The sequence below is a fragment of the Fulmarus glacialis genome, unplaced genomic scaffold (assembly GCF_000690835.1).
Source record: "Fulmarus glacialis isolate BGI_N327 unplaced genomic scaffold, ASM69083v1 scaffold5710, whole genome shotgun sequence".
NCBI lineage: Eukaryota > Metazoa > Chordata > Aves > Procellariiformes > Procellariidae > Fulmarus > Fulmarus glacialis.
In genome coordinates, this window is record NW_009189448.1 from 51,317 (window position 1) to 69,756 (window position 18,440).

Here is an 18,440-nt window from a genome sequence, read left to right on the forward strand (position 1 = left end):
CCTCTCAGCGGGGATAAATGTGAAAAGCAGCCTTGGATTCTTGTTGGGAGGGACGGGTGGGGGGTGTGTGCGTGTGTATATATATATATGATTTATATCTGGTCCTGCCATGGGCTTCAGTGGGAAGTGTCACCGTTTAGTGTTGCCCTGGGACTTGCTGTCACACGGGAGCGCCTTGCTGGGCTGGGATGATGCTCAGTCATTGAGTCTGCTTCCCCGCAAGCGCAGAGGACCGTGGCACTGGAGCAGACATTGTGCTTTCGGGGTATATTTAATCTGTGCTTCCCATGTACTCAGTCCCAGTTCTGCTTGATGCCAGCCTGGGGCATGCAGAGGCTTCTGCTCCATTTCTCAGCTTGCACATGCAGCACCCATGGCACGCTTATGTAATACAATATCACCCACAATGTTAAAAAATCTTCTCTTTAGTAAGATTTACTAGTACTATTTATTTTTTATTTATTCCATGCGGCCCCTTGGCCATTATTTAGCACAATTCATAAACTTTGGCCACCGCACGCAAACCTTCCCCGCAGGAGGTAGATCTCTGTTCTCCCCCCCAGAATCACAGGCAGAAAACTGGAGCAGTTTCACGTGTCCATCAGCATTGCGGCCGCCAGCAAAGTCACTTTTGAGCTGAGGTACGAGGAGCTGTTGAAGCGGCGGCTGGGGAAGTTCGAGCTGCTGATCAAGGTCCGACCGAAGCAGCTTGTTAAGCACTTCCAGGTGAGCGGTCCCGGCGAGGGCTGGGCAGGGAGCAACACGGTGTTTTTTGGGCACGGCCGTGTTCCCTCTGAGCTGCTGATGCCGACTTCTTCTCCGCTGTCAGATCGATGTGCACATCTTCGAGCCCCAAGGCATACGCTTCCTGGAGACAGACAGCACATTCATGACAAATGAGTTAACTGAGGCGCTCACGAAAGTGCAGAACGAAACCAAGGTAAAGCAGCAGCTGCCAGATGTTACTGCCAGAGGCACCTTTAAGTTATGCTGCTTTAAATCTTTTCTTCCGATTGCTTTGCAGGCTCGTATTTTATTTAAGCCCACTGTAGATCAACAGAAGATAAATCCTGAACTCAATGAAACCCTCCTCAACGGTGATTTTGTTGTGCGTTATGATGTTAAGAGAGGTGCCACTGCAGGTGATATACAGGTAAAAAAGAAACAGAAATAAAAATGCTTTCAGATCATAGGTATGTCTGAATGTGAAGTGCAATCAGCAAAACAGCAACACTTACTTTGAAACACCAAGAGTGACAGGAAAAGCTATTTTCATTAATCCAGGGTCAGCAATGTTCAGTAAATCCCCAGAGACACCAGACACATTGCAAGAATAGATCATCCACGGAAAAAAAATCAATCTTTCAAATTTTGTTTCAGTACCAAATCTGTATTGCCATTTTATAGATGTCTCTCTACGTTCTTTTTTAAATTATTTTGGCTGATCTAAGGTGTATTTGTGGCTTCTTGTAAATGAAGTTTAGAGGAATGTGATTTATGTAACTATTAAAATGACTGCTTGGTTTTCTTGTATTTTTTGTGACAACTGAGGCATAACTATATGAACATATATATATGCTGTTCTCTTGTAATTTGCTCTCTACAAATAGTCTCACTTCCAGCTAGGAAATACATTTTAATAGTTCTTTGACTTGGGCTTATCTAGAAGAACAGAAAGCTGAGTATGCACCCCCCTGCTTGCTATGCCAGAACGTTAAGATGCAATATTTATTTATTTAGATGTAATTTTATACATGATTTCACATTCTGTATTTCAGATTGTCAATGGGTATTTTGTGCATTACTTTGCACCCCATGAAATGCCAGTGTTTCCCAAAAATGTCATCTTCGTTATAGATCGAAGTGGCTCCATGGCAGGCAGAAAAATTGAACAGGTAACTCACCTCAAAGTACTGACCTCTGCTTGCCTCAGCCACATGCACCAGCCTTTTGAGGAAGTGACTGTGAATTTCACTTCGAAACACACGCTGGGTTTGTACACAGCAAAATTTTCAGACATACAGAAATGCTTGAAAACACATATGCACAGATTTAAGCTATTGAAGAGCAACATTCTTCTGGTACGGCTGTTCTCATGGGTATCAAACATTAAGGCAGAGGCACTTTTTCTGCCTCTATCTTTGCAGAATACTTCTAATTTTTTCCTTTAATGAATTTTAAAGAATTGTCTGGTTTACCTTTGGTGATGACTGTGTATGTAGCTTTGCTAGAGAGCAGACAAGCCCGCTACAGCCCTCATAGCTGGTTTTTTTTTGTCTGTAAGTTAAGTGAATCGGCCATTTCTGATGGTCTCAACCTGAAAAATACCATTAGGACTAAATAAGGGCATTGGGCTGCACCTTGAATAGTGCTGTAGAGAAACCCCCTTATTCACTGCAATTCCAATCCCAGTTCTGGCAGAGAAGCAGAACTATTCAAAATGATTGGTTTTTCCTTGGAACAGACAAGGGATGCTCTGTTGAAGATTTTGAAAGACCTCCGCCCAGAAGATCATTTCAGCTTTATCACCTTTAACAGCAAAGTGGCGGAGTGGAAGAGCTCTTTGCTGCAAGCCACTGCAGAGAACGTGGCCAGTGCTGCAGGATTCGTGCAAACTCTTTCTGCCAGTGGAGGTACAAGGCACCACCTAGATGCTTGTAACCACAAACATGCACCCAATATAATATATTGCTTAGAAAAAAAAAAATATTTTTTTACTCACATACTGCCACAGAACTACCATAAGCTCTGCCAAAGCAATTAAGTTTTTAATACTTATGAGTGATGAGTGGGATAGAAAGGCTGGTTATGGGAGTGGACGGATTGGTGACTACATTATGATATGGATATATATAGAGAGATGGTTACGTCACATCTATGAACCATACAAACCACAAAGTTTTGTTTCAGATTTTTATAACAGAGGTGGCTGGAGGATTTCCCGATAGTACATTTTGTCTACAGAAAAGTGGCAATTCACTCAACATTTGACAGCAATTTGCTGATTTTTTTAATATCAAATAAAATGCATCCAAAGTTATACTCCCGTGTAAGCCACACTATGGAAACAAAATAGTCAAAATAGGCATGAAGCCTATTTCAATTGCTGCATCACTCAGTGTGCTTTGTTTTATTATTTAGTTTTAAGCACATCTAAAAGGCTATAGCTCCTGTTAATGTTATGCTGTTAGTCTTAACATAGATTTTCTTATCCCAGGTGCTAACACCAATAAAGCCCACCTGTGCCCAGCTCTTTTCTTTGACTTCTCAAATAAGGTTAGGAGACATTTCTTAAATGTAGGTTAACAGGTGACAGTGTGTTTATTGAAGCACTTTTTAAAGGCTCTAGATGTGTTTGTATTTCCCATGACATATGTGTGGAAAATGCTCCCAAAAGAATACTTCAGCATTGCCATTGCAATATAATACACCATAATTAAGCCCAGTAGGCTAAACCCCTAAATCCTCATCTCTCTGAAGGATTATTTCCTGCAGAAAACTTTAAACAACTCTGCAGGGCCTCCGCAGATGAAGTGCAGCAATTTCTTCAGATGATTATCCTTTTTAGGTGAGTGATGCCTCCTTTCTCATTATAGGCACAGATATCAATCGTGCCCTGCTGACTGCCGTGAGCGTGCTGGATAAAGCCGAGAGGCTGCCAGAACGGAGCGTCTCCATGATTATTTTACTGACAGACGGCCAGCCCACTTCTGGTGAGTAAATACTAGCCTCAGTCCTCTTTCTCCTTGATTTTTTTTAATCTTTTACACTTGCCTTCCAGATGTTGATAGACATAGTCTGTGTTTCAGAAGAGCTTTGCTATAAGCAGGCTGGGCTATTGCTGGATCTGCATCGGGGAGAGGATGATTATGAGAGGGCTCTGGCAAGGGCTGTAAGAAGTGATGGCAGAGCCTGCCTGCCCATGACTACATGTCCTTTAGCTGGGAACTGTTTTGCTAAATACCATTGGCTTCCCAGTTTATAAACTCGAGGGAATTTTTGGAGATACTCCAGGCTGAAATGTGAAAGTAAAATACTTAGAGCAGAAACATTTTGCATATATTATGTACGGTCCCATTTGAGAGGCATTGCTTATATTTCTTCACCCTCCTTGCCCCAGACTTGAGATATTTTCAAGGTACCTCTTGTTTTGTATTCTTTTCCATGTCTACAACCAGAGGATTGAGATAGAAATATTGGGTTAACTAAAGAGTAATTCCCAATGCAACAGCACAAACATCACTTGTTCTGAACAGGAGTTTGTCTAAGTTTTGTGTGGCACCAGCATCTCTCCGAGGCCAGCAATATTAATTAAGCTGTAAGCCCGCTAATAAGATCAGTCTGCTTTTCAGATCGTGTGATCCGTACTGCTTTGGGGTTGGTTTACTTGTTTGTTTTTTTAATAAAATTCAGCTCACGGTGCTGCCTGCTCAGCACAGCCACACTGAGTCTCAAATATCCCCGAGCACATTGCACATCCACACGTTGGCTAGAAATCAGGCCGGGGTGGATACATGCAGCGTTATTGCATACACTGCCTTCCTTGGCAAAGCAGGCTGGAAGGGAAAAATCTGAGCTGCTCCAGGCAGTGAGAGTTCCTGCCTGAAAATGCTGATGGAGAAGCTCTCCACACAGTGCCATCAGCAGCTCTCCAAATGGGATAAGATGATGGCGTGAAAATCTTTTCCCTTTGACACGCAAAGGAGCTGGGAGAGAAGCATGGCTGAGTTAATTTGCAGTTTGTCTGAATTACACCATTAACCAATCCGTTCTTCTCTGAATTCACGCACATAATTTTTACGGATGGTACTAGTGTTTCCATCCCTTGAGCTGTTAACTTGTAGTATGTGTCCCTTTTGTCCTAAAAACCTCCTCTGGCCCCCGTAATCTTGTAAAATATTTTGCACTTAGCCATGATGACATGAGTAGAAGTTAGTAAAAGTCATTAAGGGGGGAGAATCATGTTCTGGCACTCCAAATACAGAGTGGTGTTTTCATCTCCAATTCAGTTAATGGAATTCTGTCCCATATATTTTTAATATTTTATTCTGAATTATTTTTAAAAGACTTTAGGCAGAATCGTCCATTAAACCCGCTGCTGTCTTTTTGTACTTTAAACAAACAAACAAACAAGGGTATGTTTTTGTTTCAATTACAGGTGAGAGTAATGTGGAAGCAATTCAAGAAAACATCCAGAAAGCAGTCAATGGGAAATACGCTCTTTTCTGCCTTGGCTTTGGGTTTGATGTCAGTTATAAGTTCCTGGAGAAAATGGCCCTAAGCAATGGGGGAATAGCACGTCGTATATATGAAAATGCTGATGCAGCCTTGCAGCTCCAGGTCAGGACTAAAGAATATGCCAGAAAAGCCATCTATCAGCTATAGCTTATGTCTAGTCTTAGCAGCAAAACCACAGATTTTCTGAGATGAAGAGTTGGTTTTGGGTTTATCTGTTAATTTGGGGGAGGGAGGAAGGCAATTTTGGGGTATCTGAGGGTTTGTACCCTAACCATGACTCAAAGTTGAAGTCCTCCTCAAATCAGTTGCATTTGGACAAACCTGGAAACTCAAACATTTCTGTACCTCTGCAAAAAGACAAATTGTCCAGGGGAGGTGATGGTGGAAAACTTCTGTTCTTGGGTCCAATTTCAAACCTCTTGAAGTACCACCATTGGAAGCTGTTTGTTATGGTTTCCCTAAAAATCAGCGGGTAGTTTGAGGAACCTACAGGCAAACTGGCTGTGCAGTACCACCAGCCCGGGTCTTTCCTGTCCATCTGGAGAGGGGTTATATGTTTCAGAACATTCTCTTCTTCGGGAAGCCTCTTCTACCTGTTTTGGCTGGATGTGCAGAGGCTAGATTTGCTTAACACCAGCCCCAGTCCAGAAAGGGAAAGATTAATCCTCAGGATTAGTCAAGTTCAAAAAATCAGTGAAAAGCGGCTAAAGCAAAGCACCTATATGGGTGGGATGGTGCTAGTGGGGATGCTGCTTGGGTACTTGAATTACCATAGGAAATACAGTTTATATAGCATCGCCAGCCTGGCTGGAGAAGTTGTGCCGAAACTTGGGAAGAAACGTTTTAATTTTTTTTTATGGTTTGCAGCAGTCTTACACTGCTGAAGAGAAAGCTTTGCTCCCTTCTTTTGAAGGGGGTCTTAAACATTCAAAATTGCTTTGCATAATTTTGCAGTCATTTGTGTGTGCTCTCTCTTTATCTCTCTCTCTGCTTCTCTTTAGGGCTTTTATCAAGAGGTGGCTACCCCAATATTAATGAAAATTGAAATGCAGTATCCAGAAAATGCCATTGAGGGATTAACCAAGAACAATTTCAAGCTGTTTTTTGAAGGATCTGAAATTATAGTATCTGGAAAAATTAGCAATGAGCTTGATCTTTTGCCAGTAGAAATTAAAGCTCAGTCAGTAAGTGTTCAGTTTACTAACCGCGAAAAACATATCTCCCTTCTGTCTTTTATGGACAATAGGAGACTTCAAGAAGTCTTTTGCATGCAATATATATTCTCTACATTTGGGCATTCAGCTGTTTTCCCATTTTAGGAAAGTATTTGAGAATTCAAACAATTTTCCCCTCCTGAATTTGCTACAAAAGAAAAACCTTGAAGTATATCCACAAGTAAGCAAACAGCAATTTTAGTCCTTTCAAAACCATAATATTTTGGCCTTTCAAACATTTTTAGGAAACTGGTTTGTACTTTTAGAATGAAGAAGGAAATCAGAGTTATTCATTCTAAAATGTTGAAATAGAACAATTTCATTACCTCCTTTTTTCAAAATTGTTTTGAGTCCAGAAATATATGTCCAAAATACATGTTTCTTTCGTAGTTTGGAGTTGCATTTTCCAATGGGAAAGCACAAAATTGAAGGACAAAAAGGGCACTTTGGTACTGAAAGATGTTCTTTTAAGTCTAAAATGTGACTATAAAAGAAGTCTGGAACTGTTCTTTTGATGGTCAGTTTTCTCCCACTTCAGCATGTTAGTGACTTGACTCTTAAAGAAGAAGCAAATGTCAAAGAGAAGGAACAAGTATTTCAAAATCAAAGTTACATCTTTGGAAATTTCATAGAGAGACTGTGGGCTTACTTAACTATTCAACAGCTTCTGGAAAAATCGTAAGCTATTTTAATGTTTCGTATTACAAATTTCTAACTTCTTAAAACACAAATTCCTTATTCACAAATTATATGATTGGAAAACACAAAGAAACAGAAATATTTCTGCAGATAGTATTAAAAACATAATATGCTGGGAGAATACTACATTACTGTATGAGGAACATGAGGTGTCTTTCAGTTTATGATAGCGCTGTATCATTAAATGTGTGTGTATATATGTATGGACACATGAAAACATAATATAAAATGTTCTTCATGACGTTACTATGAAGTAGATTATAATTGCATGGATTGTGTTGAGCTGTTGTTACACATCCAGAAATATTGTCTGTAGATAAGTGAATGGCAATAGCTAGTAAAGAGAACAGTAAGTATGTCCGTAAGACATTTCATAGATCATGTATCTATTATTTTTATATATTTGAACCATACGTAGGCTCCAGTGTTGCAAACAATTAAGCACCTCCATAATTTCAAGCACGTGAACAGCTGAGTTATCCCAATAAGACTACTCACCCTTCAATAATAAAAAATATCTGTTAAGACATAGCTAATATGAAAAAGAATCTGAAGATGACCTGCTCATTGTCTCTATACGTTATTTCTTCATCATTAACACAGACTTTAGTATTTCAGCACATGAAGAGGACAAGAAAACCCTGGAGGCGCAAGCCTTAGAGCTGTCTCTGCGGTACAGCTTCGTTACGCCCCTCACTTCCATGGTGGTCACCAAACCCGCTGGCCAGCAGCAGACGGAGCTGGCGAACAAACCCACCGAAGCTGGTAAATGGGGCATCGAACAGCCCCCCTGAACTATGCTGCTGTTATTGATGATTTGTTGTTGACCTCCAGTATAGGTTCATTTTATAGTGATGTGACACGGTAGTAAGCCACACTGGAGGCAGGAGTTCAGGGATTAGCTTCCTTTCAAAATAAAACAAACAGGATTTTTTTAAAAGGTGAAGTGGTGAAATGGGCACTACTGTTGGAATGGAAAATAATTTATTTAAATATTAAGTAAAAGTAATTTAACAGTTGTTACTCGACATGCCTGCCACTGCAAAGGGATTCTGCACTTTTCCCTGTAGCATTGAATGGAAAAATGAATGCAGGGCAGGAAAGCATGCCATCGTTAGGAGTCTTGCATGTGCTCTGTCTGCCTATCCTTTAACACAAAAAAAGCTCATCACCTGAAGCCCAGCACACACTTGTCCCAGTTTTCTGGTTTGCACATGGGTAAAGTCACTTGGTGTTGACTGTATGACACTAACCTGTCCCTCTTCCTTGTGTTAGATAATGAGAAGCCCAGCAGTTTTCCAGTAGGAGGTAAATATTTTCTTCTTTTCCAGTAGCGTATTTCCACAATAGTCTCTAATGGGGGGAAAAAAAAAAGAGCTCGTGGTGGTTGTTCTATAGAGGGAAGTATCGGAGATCTGGAAAAATATGTGAAGCAAAACGCAAGCCATGACTGCCAAGGTCTGTGCAGGGTTTGGGTAGATAACATGGTCAAAGGGAGAAAATCTTCCATTCAGAAAGTCTCGAAGGCCAAAATTGTCTTTACTCATGAGGAAAAGTAGTTCTTCAAGCGAACAATGCTAATGATGTTTTCTGCTTCTTCCTGTCATTTGTGAAGCATCTGTCAAAAAATTAAGCTCAGGATATTTTGGAATGACTTCTGAGGATTATTTATGGGGAGTTTTTTTCTCTCTTTCTGGAAATAATAGATCTGTTTGAATATTAATTTTAAACTTCCAGCATTATTAATCTGATAATCTCAGCTATGATAATACATCATAGTAACAATGCTTTTATAGGTGAAGAGCCCTGGTTTTGCTCTAGTTCTTCCACAGAAATGTATTGAGGGAATTATAATGCTGCCCCGTTCTCTGAAGGTTACCTGTTTCAAAGTGGTGCTGGGGCGTTTAATAGCAGAAAACTCCCTGACCAGAAGCACGGCCCAGCGACTGTCCTGCCCTGCTCGGGGGGCACGCAGGGCTTGGCGCTGCCCTTCCCTCAAAGCTGCTTTGGCTGCAAAAGGAGAAGAGTTTGGGGCCACGCCTGCAGCACGGCCTGTTTCCGTAGCAGGTGCTAAGCCCTACATCGGTGTGATGGTCGGGCAGGCACAGCTGCTTGAGGGCACAGGGATGTCCCCACTGGATCTGGGGTTGGTGCCCGCCAGAGCATCACTGAGCGCTGTTGCTCTCCGTCGTGACAGAGCAGCACAGCTGGAGCTGCCGGGGAAGAGAAGGGGCAAACAGGATGCTGGGCTACTGGGACCACTAAGGGAGGTTTTGATGTGCTCTTTTGGGTGTTGTTGCAATTTCTCATGCTGAGCTCATCTAATTTTTAACTGCCAATAATAGCTCTTATCTGGGGCTCCAGAGGGACCATATTGTGAGCCTGTCCTGGTGCTGTAGCTCCACATGGAGCCGGTCCCTTTGCAGAGCCTCCCGTGCCGGGTGCCCCCTTCCACCAGAAGCACCCACCCTCACACCCAGGATGGGCAACTCTGATGTGCCGGCACCACCACTCCCCCTCCTCATCCCCAGGCACAAGGCGGGTGAGGCCCCAGGCATCTAGCAGGCAATCAAATCCCTTCCTCATAAAGTTCTTAGTAGTTTTCGTCTATTTCCATCCTTTGGAATATTTTCCAGGGATCAGTGCTCATGTTCTGTGGCCTTCATTACTGCAGGTAGTTTACTTTGGGAAAGAAAGACAGATGCAGCTGGAGAATTACAGATTTGATGTTTGAAACACTCCCGAAAGGTATGTAATACAATCATGAATAAAATACAGATACTCTCTTTTCTTTCTCCAGATGCCTATAGACTGAGGAGTGGCTCACCTCCTGGTAAGTGCTTCTCTTTTGTTTTTATTCAGAATAATTTTATAAAGTTAATTTCTTACATAGGTTCATAGCAACATTACTTTAATAAATACATTTTGATTGTGGATGCCCACTTGATATACAATTTAGTTTTTATTATATGTATTTCAGTCCACAGATATTTTATAAACTTTTGAAAACAATCTTGGTCCCTTTTCAGGAATAAAAAATTATTATACCTCCTGAAAATAAATGTGAAAGATCTGGAAAAGCATATATGAGTAAGCTGAAGGAAATGGGTGTAAAAAAAAACAATTTATAAGTCCTGGGGTTTGCTGTGTGAAGCCAACGTGGGGCACGGCGGTCTGCACAATGACGACACCTGTCCTGCAAGGAGGAAATCCCAGGGTGCTGCAGAGACAGAGCTCAGCATCGCCACGAGCTCCCATAGTGCAGAGCAGAGAAGGTGTTGGCTGCTGCCTGCATAGGATCCGCACACGTGCACTCATGGCTGTATCCAAAAAAAGTCAGTGGGCAATGAGCAGGAGGGATTCCCTGTTTTAAAGGGTGGGGAGGGAGATGCAAGGGACGACTCCAAACCAACGAAACATTGGAAAAACCTTTTATTTCAGGTCGATGGCGCTCTGAGCCCCAGTCTGGCAGCAACAAGAAGCTGTTGTCAGTAGGTAGTTATTCACAGTCGCGTGCGAGAGGAGCTGGGTGGGCGTTCTGGGTTCAATGCTGCATAGCAGCCGTTGAAAATGCAGCTCTAAACCCTCCCGCAGTTCGGGCTGAGCATGCCCCAGTGGCACGGTCGATCCTAAGAGAAACAGGCACTGGACGTTGTGCTTTTTTTCCCCATTGGGACATCTTGTTTTAAGCAAAGCTCTCTGTAGAAGTCAGTGAAGAGCTCTGCTAAAAGGGCTTCTGTCACAGTATTCTTCCTGGTTAATTAGCCGAGTTAGAAAAAATGTTTCATTAAACTCTTCTTACTAATTTTAAGTATTTCAGTTGTCAGGCTAAGAGACAAAACGAGAGCACAACCTCTTGGTAAGTAATACATATACTACTCCCATTTTAATAATTAATATAACTGTAATGTACAGTTTTTCATACAATGTTTTTTCTGACGGCATCAACTCTATGAAACCCCTTTACCTTTCTTGCAAACTTTGGCTGGTTCTTTCCACATAAGTGAAAAGTATCCCTGTATCCCATGAGAAAGCCTCTCTGGCTTATATATAACCACCAAAAGAAATGTAATACAAGAGATTTTCAGCCTCAGCTTTTTTAAGGGCTCATTGTCCTTAATAAACTCTAAGCTTAAAAATTTTTTTTCATTCATATCAAGATGCTGTGTCTGGGTGTGCTTTTCAATAATTATTACTGTGTTGATTTTAATCTTTCTATTCTATAAAAGCTATAACTAATATTTTAAGTATAAATTGATTAAGTAGTTTTGCTGTGCCTATCCAAAGGGCACAGGCTAGATTTTTCTTTGTATGCTAATATTGTTCTTCTGGCTTTTCAGCCAACGAACATCCGCAGCTCCTCTTGCAATTACCCAAACAAAATGAAATTATCTGTTTAAATACTGATGGAAAAGCACAGCCCTCTGTCCACCTGCTGTCAGATCCGGAGCAAGGTGAGTGAGCCAGATTACCCCTGATACAAGGAGAAGGATTTGTCTATGAGAGCAGTTGGTGTCTTTGGGACTAAAGTCCTTTCATGAAGGGCCATATCACACCTGCTGCCTTGCAGCGACCGGAGAGGCTGTGGTTAATTTTTCCTTTCTATTAGGCAGTATTTACTTTCACTGTGCAACAGCTGAGGGTACTTCTCACAGGTCTGGTTGTGGGTCACCTCCTTCTCCTCCTGGTGTCACATCCATGGCCTTGAGGCTTTTCCCCTGCCCCGCCCTTGGGGGCCTCTGAGGATGCAGAGACCTTAAACCCCATGGTCCCTACGTGCTAAGGGAAAGATGCATGTGTTTAAAGCACTGCACTTTTTCTGTGGTCCTGTACTCAGAGGAGTCGTGGCCCCAAGCGCCAGTTGTCAGCTGCTCTGATTATGGAGCAGAGTCACCTCTGTGAGAGGAGGTGGCAACGTGGGGGTAAACAGACTCTGGTGACCCCACTGCAGCCTTGGGAGCACATGGATCTGAAATCCGGGGGTGCTGTGCCTCCCAAAACTAGATTTGAGACCCTTAAGCTGCTTTAGCAACAAAGCTGAAGCAGTTCTATTAAGATCACTCGTACCTTATAAACACGGTCACTTGACAAATTTGTGTCCATGTTATTAAAGGGCTCACTGTGACGGGGAAACTTGGGGACAGAATAAATCACTTTGTGCAGTTTGAAATTACCTATGTGAATCCCCCCGCACGAATCCATGTCTCCATGGATGAGATCGTCCTAAGCCACAATAACGAAAGCACTCGGCTGCCATGGACGGAGTCAGCCACCTCCACCGCCCAGGGGTAAGAAACATCGCCCTGTCCTTTCCCAAACTTGAACACGTGAGTCAGATCTTTTTTCATCCAGGCCTCTACTTTCACATTTGCTTCAAGTGCTTCCAAATGTTCTTATCCGGTGAGTAACTCAACGTGAGTGGAAGCAGGGTACCTTCACAATTCCCCCATTTCAAATATGGAGAACAAAAAAGGTTTGATTTTAATTCTCCATGCCTGTGTAAGGGATCCAAAACAACTGCACCACCAGCCTGCCTTTCTGCTTCAACGTCAGAGGCAGAACATTGATCTTCCACAGAAGAGGACCCATTGCGGCGCATAGCAGCCCCTGTGCCACCGCCGTGCCGGCTGCCACCAGGCACTTTGTGTTCCTCCAGCCGCAGAGCGAGTACTGCGAAGTGATGGCTTTGACATTTACTGTCTCTTTTATACATCAGTTGGCTCCACCAGGCTGAAGTTTTCTTTCTCCTCAGTTTTAGCAATAACTTGCATCTGGACAGCTGACATTTTTTATGGGAAGGCATACAGTGTTTGAATAGCTGTCTGTAACTAAATGCCCACTGTTAGAGAAAGGGTGCTTTAGATGTAGACTTCATTTGTCGGACTAATTAGAGCAGGATCCTTCACTACCACAAGAAAGAGCTGAATGTAGCTAGTTCCACCAGCTTTTTTGCATTGCCGGAATAAACCTCGGGGAGGATCTGCTGTTGGTCTGGGGCAGACAGGACACACAGCACTCCCTCCCTTATAGGCAGTTTGAGACAATAACAGAAGTCCTAAAACAACTGCTTTCAATTATTTTTGTAATCCAAATGGAGCCAAGAACATGCTGGATTTATGCCCCTCTATAATTTGTCATCCGCCAAGCAGAATGATCCCTCTGCTTCAAACCAGCACCCGAGCCCTTGCAACTGCAGCGTTTTGTGCGCCAGCGCATGTGGGTGTGCTGCTGTCTAACCTGAACTGCAAGGGAGAAAAATGACAGTGGATGTTTGTGTTCTGCAAACCCACCTGGGGTCAAAATAAAATTAATGGGTTAGAAGAAAGGCAGGGTCTGAAAAAACTTGTGAAATACCCAAGAAAAAAATATTTGACTTGTTCATAAGATATATTGAATTATTTTATCTAGTCTACCTTTTTTCTCATTAAAGTGACAAAAAAAAATTCTTTTTTTTTTTCCATCCAAACATTTCTTGTCATTATGGTTAATAAGGTGTTTTCATCAGCAAAAAGTTCTTCTCTATTGGTGTATTTGCATGTAACCTGATATGGGACAGATCTGTTGTACAGGATAGAGAGAAAAGATATGCTACTTAATATTTTCTAGCTTAAAAATAACCACCAACAGATCACGAAAAATGCAATTGCAAAGAGACAAAAGGCAAAAATTAAATTATTTTAACTAATTAATGTCAGCTAGTTAAATACATATTCTTTCTTCATATTCTTCTTGGAAATAACATCATAATTTAATTCCTAGGCTGAGAGTCTCAGTTGAAAAGGAAAGGAGCGTTACAGCATCATTGTCTGATACAGTCACAGTAAAAATTTCCTATGTAAAGTTTCCAGATGATTTCCTTGGGCTCTACTTCTTGAACACCGACCGTTTTTCTGACAAAGTCAGTGGAGTTCTGGGTATGTATCATTTCAGATGTATGCAGCAAAGAAGGATGATCTTGTAGCTAAGCTCCTGAAATGAGAATATAGCAGCAGTTTTTTCAGGCACATCATAAGCCCTTATTCAGGTTTTACGTCCCTGGGTCCTGCCAAGCTCTCAGGAAAAGCAGCGGGCAGCAAGGCAGCAGAAATGCTGTAATTCAGGGGGTTCTAGAGAAACTTTACATTTAATTTATTCTTTTCAGATAACTAACATCACCTCTTACTGCACAGCAATCCAGACCCTACTCTGCAAAGAGGCGAGGTCTTACCCTTGAAACATAACATAATGCTTTTCCGCTCACTGGTGGTACGAGCCTAAATAGACTATTATAGGTTTAGAAAACGTTAAAATAAAATTAAAATAATAGTTGGGCTTAACCTCAACAGTGCTGTGGAATGACATAATTTATGCAGCAAATTCATCTGATGTCAAATAATGCACTATAAATAATGGACATAAAATTGTAAACAATCAGGGTTACAAAATGAAAGCCAGCTGGTCCCAAACATCTCAACTCCAAAAATCCCAATGGGACTAAAGTTGAAGTTGTTTCAAAAACTTTGCAAATGGAGAGGCTGCATGGTCTAAAACCATTAAAAAATGTGAAAACCTACCAGAGCAAGGCTGAATCTCTCTGCGGAGGAGCACTAGGGATAACAGGAGATTCAGCGGAAACACAGGAATTTTCAACTTACTAAGGGAGCTTCCAAACGTGGTCTTCTCTTTTTTTTTGGTTTGCTTGCTGCAGCAGATGGCTGCTTTCTTAGTGTTATAACTGCCATTTGGGTTAAATGAACAACAATACTCAGATGTTTTGTATTTTTAAATAATTTGTGTGTCTGTTGCTTAGGTCAATTTTATTCAAAAGCACAATTTGAGAACAATTCCAACATCAGTCAGAGAGCTGACGAAAGACTCCTAAGTGTGTCTGGATCTGAACACAAAGTTACCAGGTAACAGATATGGGATAAGGGTAAGGGATGTACGTGCTTTGAGATGTATTTTGTCAGCTAATACCAGAGATCAAAAGAAACTGAACTAAGGGCGTGTTTGTCTGTAAGAATACATCCCTTTGGTGTAAATAATAGGAACTTGTGCTTGAATTTTTCCCTAACAGCCTGAATTTGTTGCTTGTTAAGTGATGCTACAGAGCTCAAGGCTCCTATTTCATAGAAGGAAAAAATCATACCTTGGGGCTACAGTTTGCATTAAAAAACGCCAAATAAAGTAAGGTTCTGCTGCCTTGTTTACATGGATAGGGGGAGGGTGTTTCCTCAGCTGGATTTACCATGAGAAAAAATTTTTACACTTCAATTACTTTTAGCAAGTTTCTGTGATGTGGAAGAAATGCTGTGAGCGCGCAGCTTCTGCTCACTGTCCCTGTGTGTCCCCATCACCGCTGCCTCCGGCTCTAGGAGTGGAGAGGGGCCAGCTCTGCCCACGCACAGTCCCTCTGATTCCTGGTGCCATCTGCAAACAAAAGGTCGATTCTGGGCCTGCCCTTTGGTTATTTTATCACAAATTTTTCTTGTTTTGATTTTGTTTCAGGCAATACAAGAAAGATTACAGGCTTGAGTCAACCAGTGATCCTGTTCCCTGCTGGTCAATAGATGTAACTCCCTAGAAAAGAGTATTCTGGGAAAGAAAACTATGCAAATGATGCTCTTCTAAATGTTTTTGATACTTTCTCTCATCAAGAGAACCACATTAAAGCCTTACCTGTTAGTATATATAAATGTCACAAATCTTTTAACTCAAAATAATTATAGTTTAAAGATGCGAACTTGCTTGCTTGTTGTTTGTTATTTTAAAATGGTTTCTAATACAGTGGGGTTATGTTCTTGAAGATTTATGTGAATGAACTAAATAAAATTGACATTATCAGCTCACAGTTTGATATGGACACACAGACTTGATATGGACACAGGCGAATAAAAATAAGTAGTGGCATCACACAATCCAACAGGTATGTCATGCAAACAGTAATAGATTTCTAAAATTTATACCCTCCATCCAGTTACAAATGACGGTATTCTTGAACTACGTGTTTTGTAAAAAGAGTATGAAGTTTAAAGCAGCATTGGTCTACTGTTTCTCTCATGTTTTATTTTATGGAGGAAAAAACCCAGTCTTGCTATATTAGGGTTCCTTTGGAGATTGTTCTGTAACAACGTTCAAACCTGGTGAAATTAGCAATAGGACCATGAGTGGGGATGGCAGCCCACGATGGCTGCAGTCCCCTTCATTATTGCAAAGTTTCTGAGGCTGTTTTAAAAACGTCTGCAAAACAGACGTTGACTTGTTGCGAAATAGACCTCTGACTTGTTGCAAAAGACAGCATTTCAACCCTGAAATTTAGCAGCTTTTTTTGGCACCATTTCATATGTTTTGCAAATGTTGGAAGATGTTTTACAAATAATGAACAACTCAAAACCACATGTGGTGCACGGAGGTAACATTTCAGAGGAAACGTACACACAGAAGCCTCTGCCTGTGGAATGCAAGTTGTAATTTTAGTCTTCAGTTTTCTTCATAAATTTTAATTCCAAAATTATTTTGTGTTTTAGAATTTCAGTTCCTATGTATCTTTGAACCCATAAATACACCAGCATTATAGAAGGTTTAACAAAAGTTGCTTTCTATCCTGCCAATAATATGTAACTGCAAAAACCTTATTATTTTAAAGCAATGTACTAAAAGAGAAGCAGTTTCTTGACAAAGTAAGAAAGATGAAGCAAACTATGTAATTAGAAGCCCGTTTTTAAAAGAACCGTGTAGATAAGATGCGAAGATATGTTTGTGTGAATTGCTCGTACTTCCAAGATGCAGATATGGAGATACAGATTTGGCTGGACAAATTACACAACAGACAATGTGGAATTTGGAAACTGGAAACACCAGATTGCTTGCTTCGCCACATCATAAACAGGCTTACCAATTTGAAAAGCAGATTATTTCCATTATAAATGAACTTGGTATTTGAATTACATGCTGTTGATGCTGGGTTTTATCAGTGGACTCACCGCAAATTAAAAATTCCCTGCTTTCAGTTACAGGGTGTCTATGTGTTGCCTCCTCCACCAGCCCGCTAACTGCAGGGATAGCAAATAGCACTGAAACAGGGGGCAGTGAGGCACGGCTGGAAGGCGTCTTCCACCCAGTCCCCTCTGCTTTAAGCGAGGCTCAAGCGTGCACAGACCATTCTTGACAGCCACTCTTCTAACCCATCCGCTTAAAACCTGCAATGCCTGAGGTTACCCAAACGCCCCAGGCAGCCTGTTGCCCTTGCTGCAAAGAAGCAGATCCTGCTAACCTTGATAGACGGGAAGAAAACCAGATGTCAGCCTTCCTCACAGCAACTTTTTACGTAGTTGGGTTTTTTTTCCCCTTTTTTCTACAACTTCTTTGCAAAGCTGTTCCTATCCTCTGGACTGCATCCAGTTTGTCTACACTGCATTGAGGTGCTGTGCCCAGAGCTGCACAGGGGACTGCACGCGGCTGACGGAGCCTCTCGGGTCTTACAAGAGGTGCTCGCCAGCTGTACCCACGGGATGTCTGTCTTTTCTGCAGCAGCCCTGTGTCGCTGGTGTGCCTGGTTACTGCGACTCCCAAATCCTTTCCGCAGCGCACATGTGCTTTTGCGTAAGTATGTTCGATTTCACTCTTCTCCACTTAAATTGTGTCTTAACTGGTTGTTTGGTCACTCTCCTCCTGTCCTTTCCAAGCCCCGAAGAGAATTCTGATGGGGTTCTGATTTCCTACGCTCCCTTCCCTTGCTCAAGAAGCTGAAGGCAGACAGAGTAATGAGTATTTTGCATTGTATAATTTCTAATTCCAATGCAGAATAGACAGTATATGTCACACTCTTATCTTTTAACCAGCATTGTACCAGTCAGCAGAAGTAAAATTTTTATCTAACTGTAAGCATCTGTCTGCTACTTTTCTCTCTCCTTATTGTCACCTTTAGCTACATTTGCAGTTATCTCCTACGTTGCAGCACTCTTGGAAGAACTACATATTAAAAAGGGGATTTTCGTATCTGCACCAGTGCAGGTGAGAGTTTCTCAGGCTGCCACAGAAGCCGTGCAAAAGCAGACTAGAGCCCCCGAGGTCAACTTCTGGCTGCCAACTCAGTCACAGCCGACAAGACTCCTGCCACCTCCCGGTATTTGCCTCATCCCCGTACATTAAACAGGAAAGCTCTGGCTCAGGCTGTGCCCAGTATGGCCTTGTGCCTACACTTTGCCAGCCAGGTAGGTCAAGATCTGCTGTCCACTGCTATGGTTTTTTGTTTTAATGGAACAAGTGTGTACGGGAGCAGGCCTGATGGGCAGTCCCACAGCTCCTATC

At 41.9% G+C, this 18,440-nt stretch overlaps 1 protein-coding gene across 1 annotated transcript in view; it reads left to right on the top strand.

Moving 5' to 3' along the window:
- The window catches only part of ITIH4 (inter-alpha-trypsin inhibitor heavy chain family, member 4), an 18,986-nt gene extending 3,272 nt beyond the window's left edge, over positions 1-15,714 (top strand). The window contains exons 4-20 of the mRNA XM_009581985.1: positions 564-726; positions 830-940; positions 1,025-1,153; positions 1,779-1,895; positions 2,465-2,633; positions 3,597-3,713; positions 5,159-5,340; positions 6,240-6,422; positions 6,991-7,130; positions 7,762-7,916; positions 8,427-8,459; positions 9,952-9,984; positions 11,492-11,605; positions 12,265-12,439; positions 13,911-14,065; positions 14,941-15,043; positions 15,639-15,714. Of these exons, the coding sequence (XP_009580280.1) occupies positions 564-726; positions 830-940; positions 1,025-1,153; positions 1,779-1,895; positions 2,465-2,633; positions 3,597-3,713; positions 5,159-5,340; positions 6,240-6,422; positions 6,991-7,130; positions 7,762-7,916; positions 8,427-8,459; positions 9,952-9,984; positions 11,492-11,605; positions 12,265-12,439; positions 13,911-14,065; positions 14,941-15,043; positions 15,639-15,714 (2,155 nt within the window). The remainder of the gene's footprint in view (positions 1-563; positions 727-829; positions 941-1,024; positions 1,154-1,778; positions 1,896-2,464; positions 2,634-3,596; positions 3,714-5,158; positions 5,341-6,239; positions 6,423-6,990; positions 7,131-7,761; positions 7,917-8,426; positions 8,460-9,951; positions 9,985-11,491; positions 11,606-12,264; positions 12,440-13,910; positions 14,066-14,940; positions 15,044-15,638) is intronic.
- Positions 15,715-18,440: the final 2,726 nt, after the last annotated feature.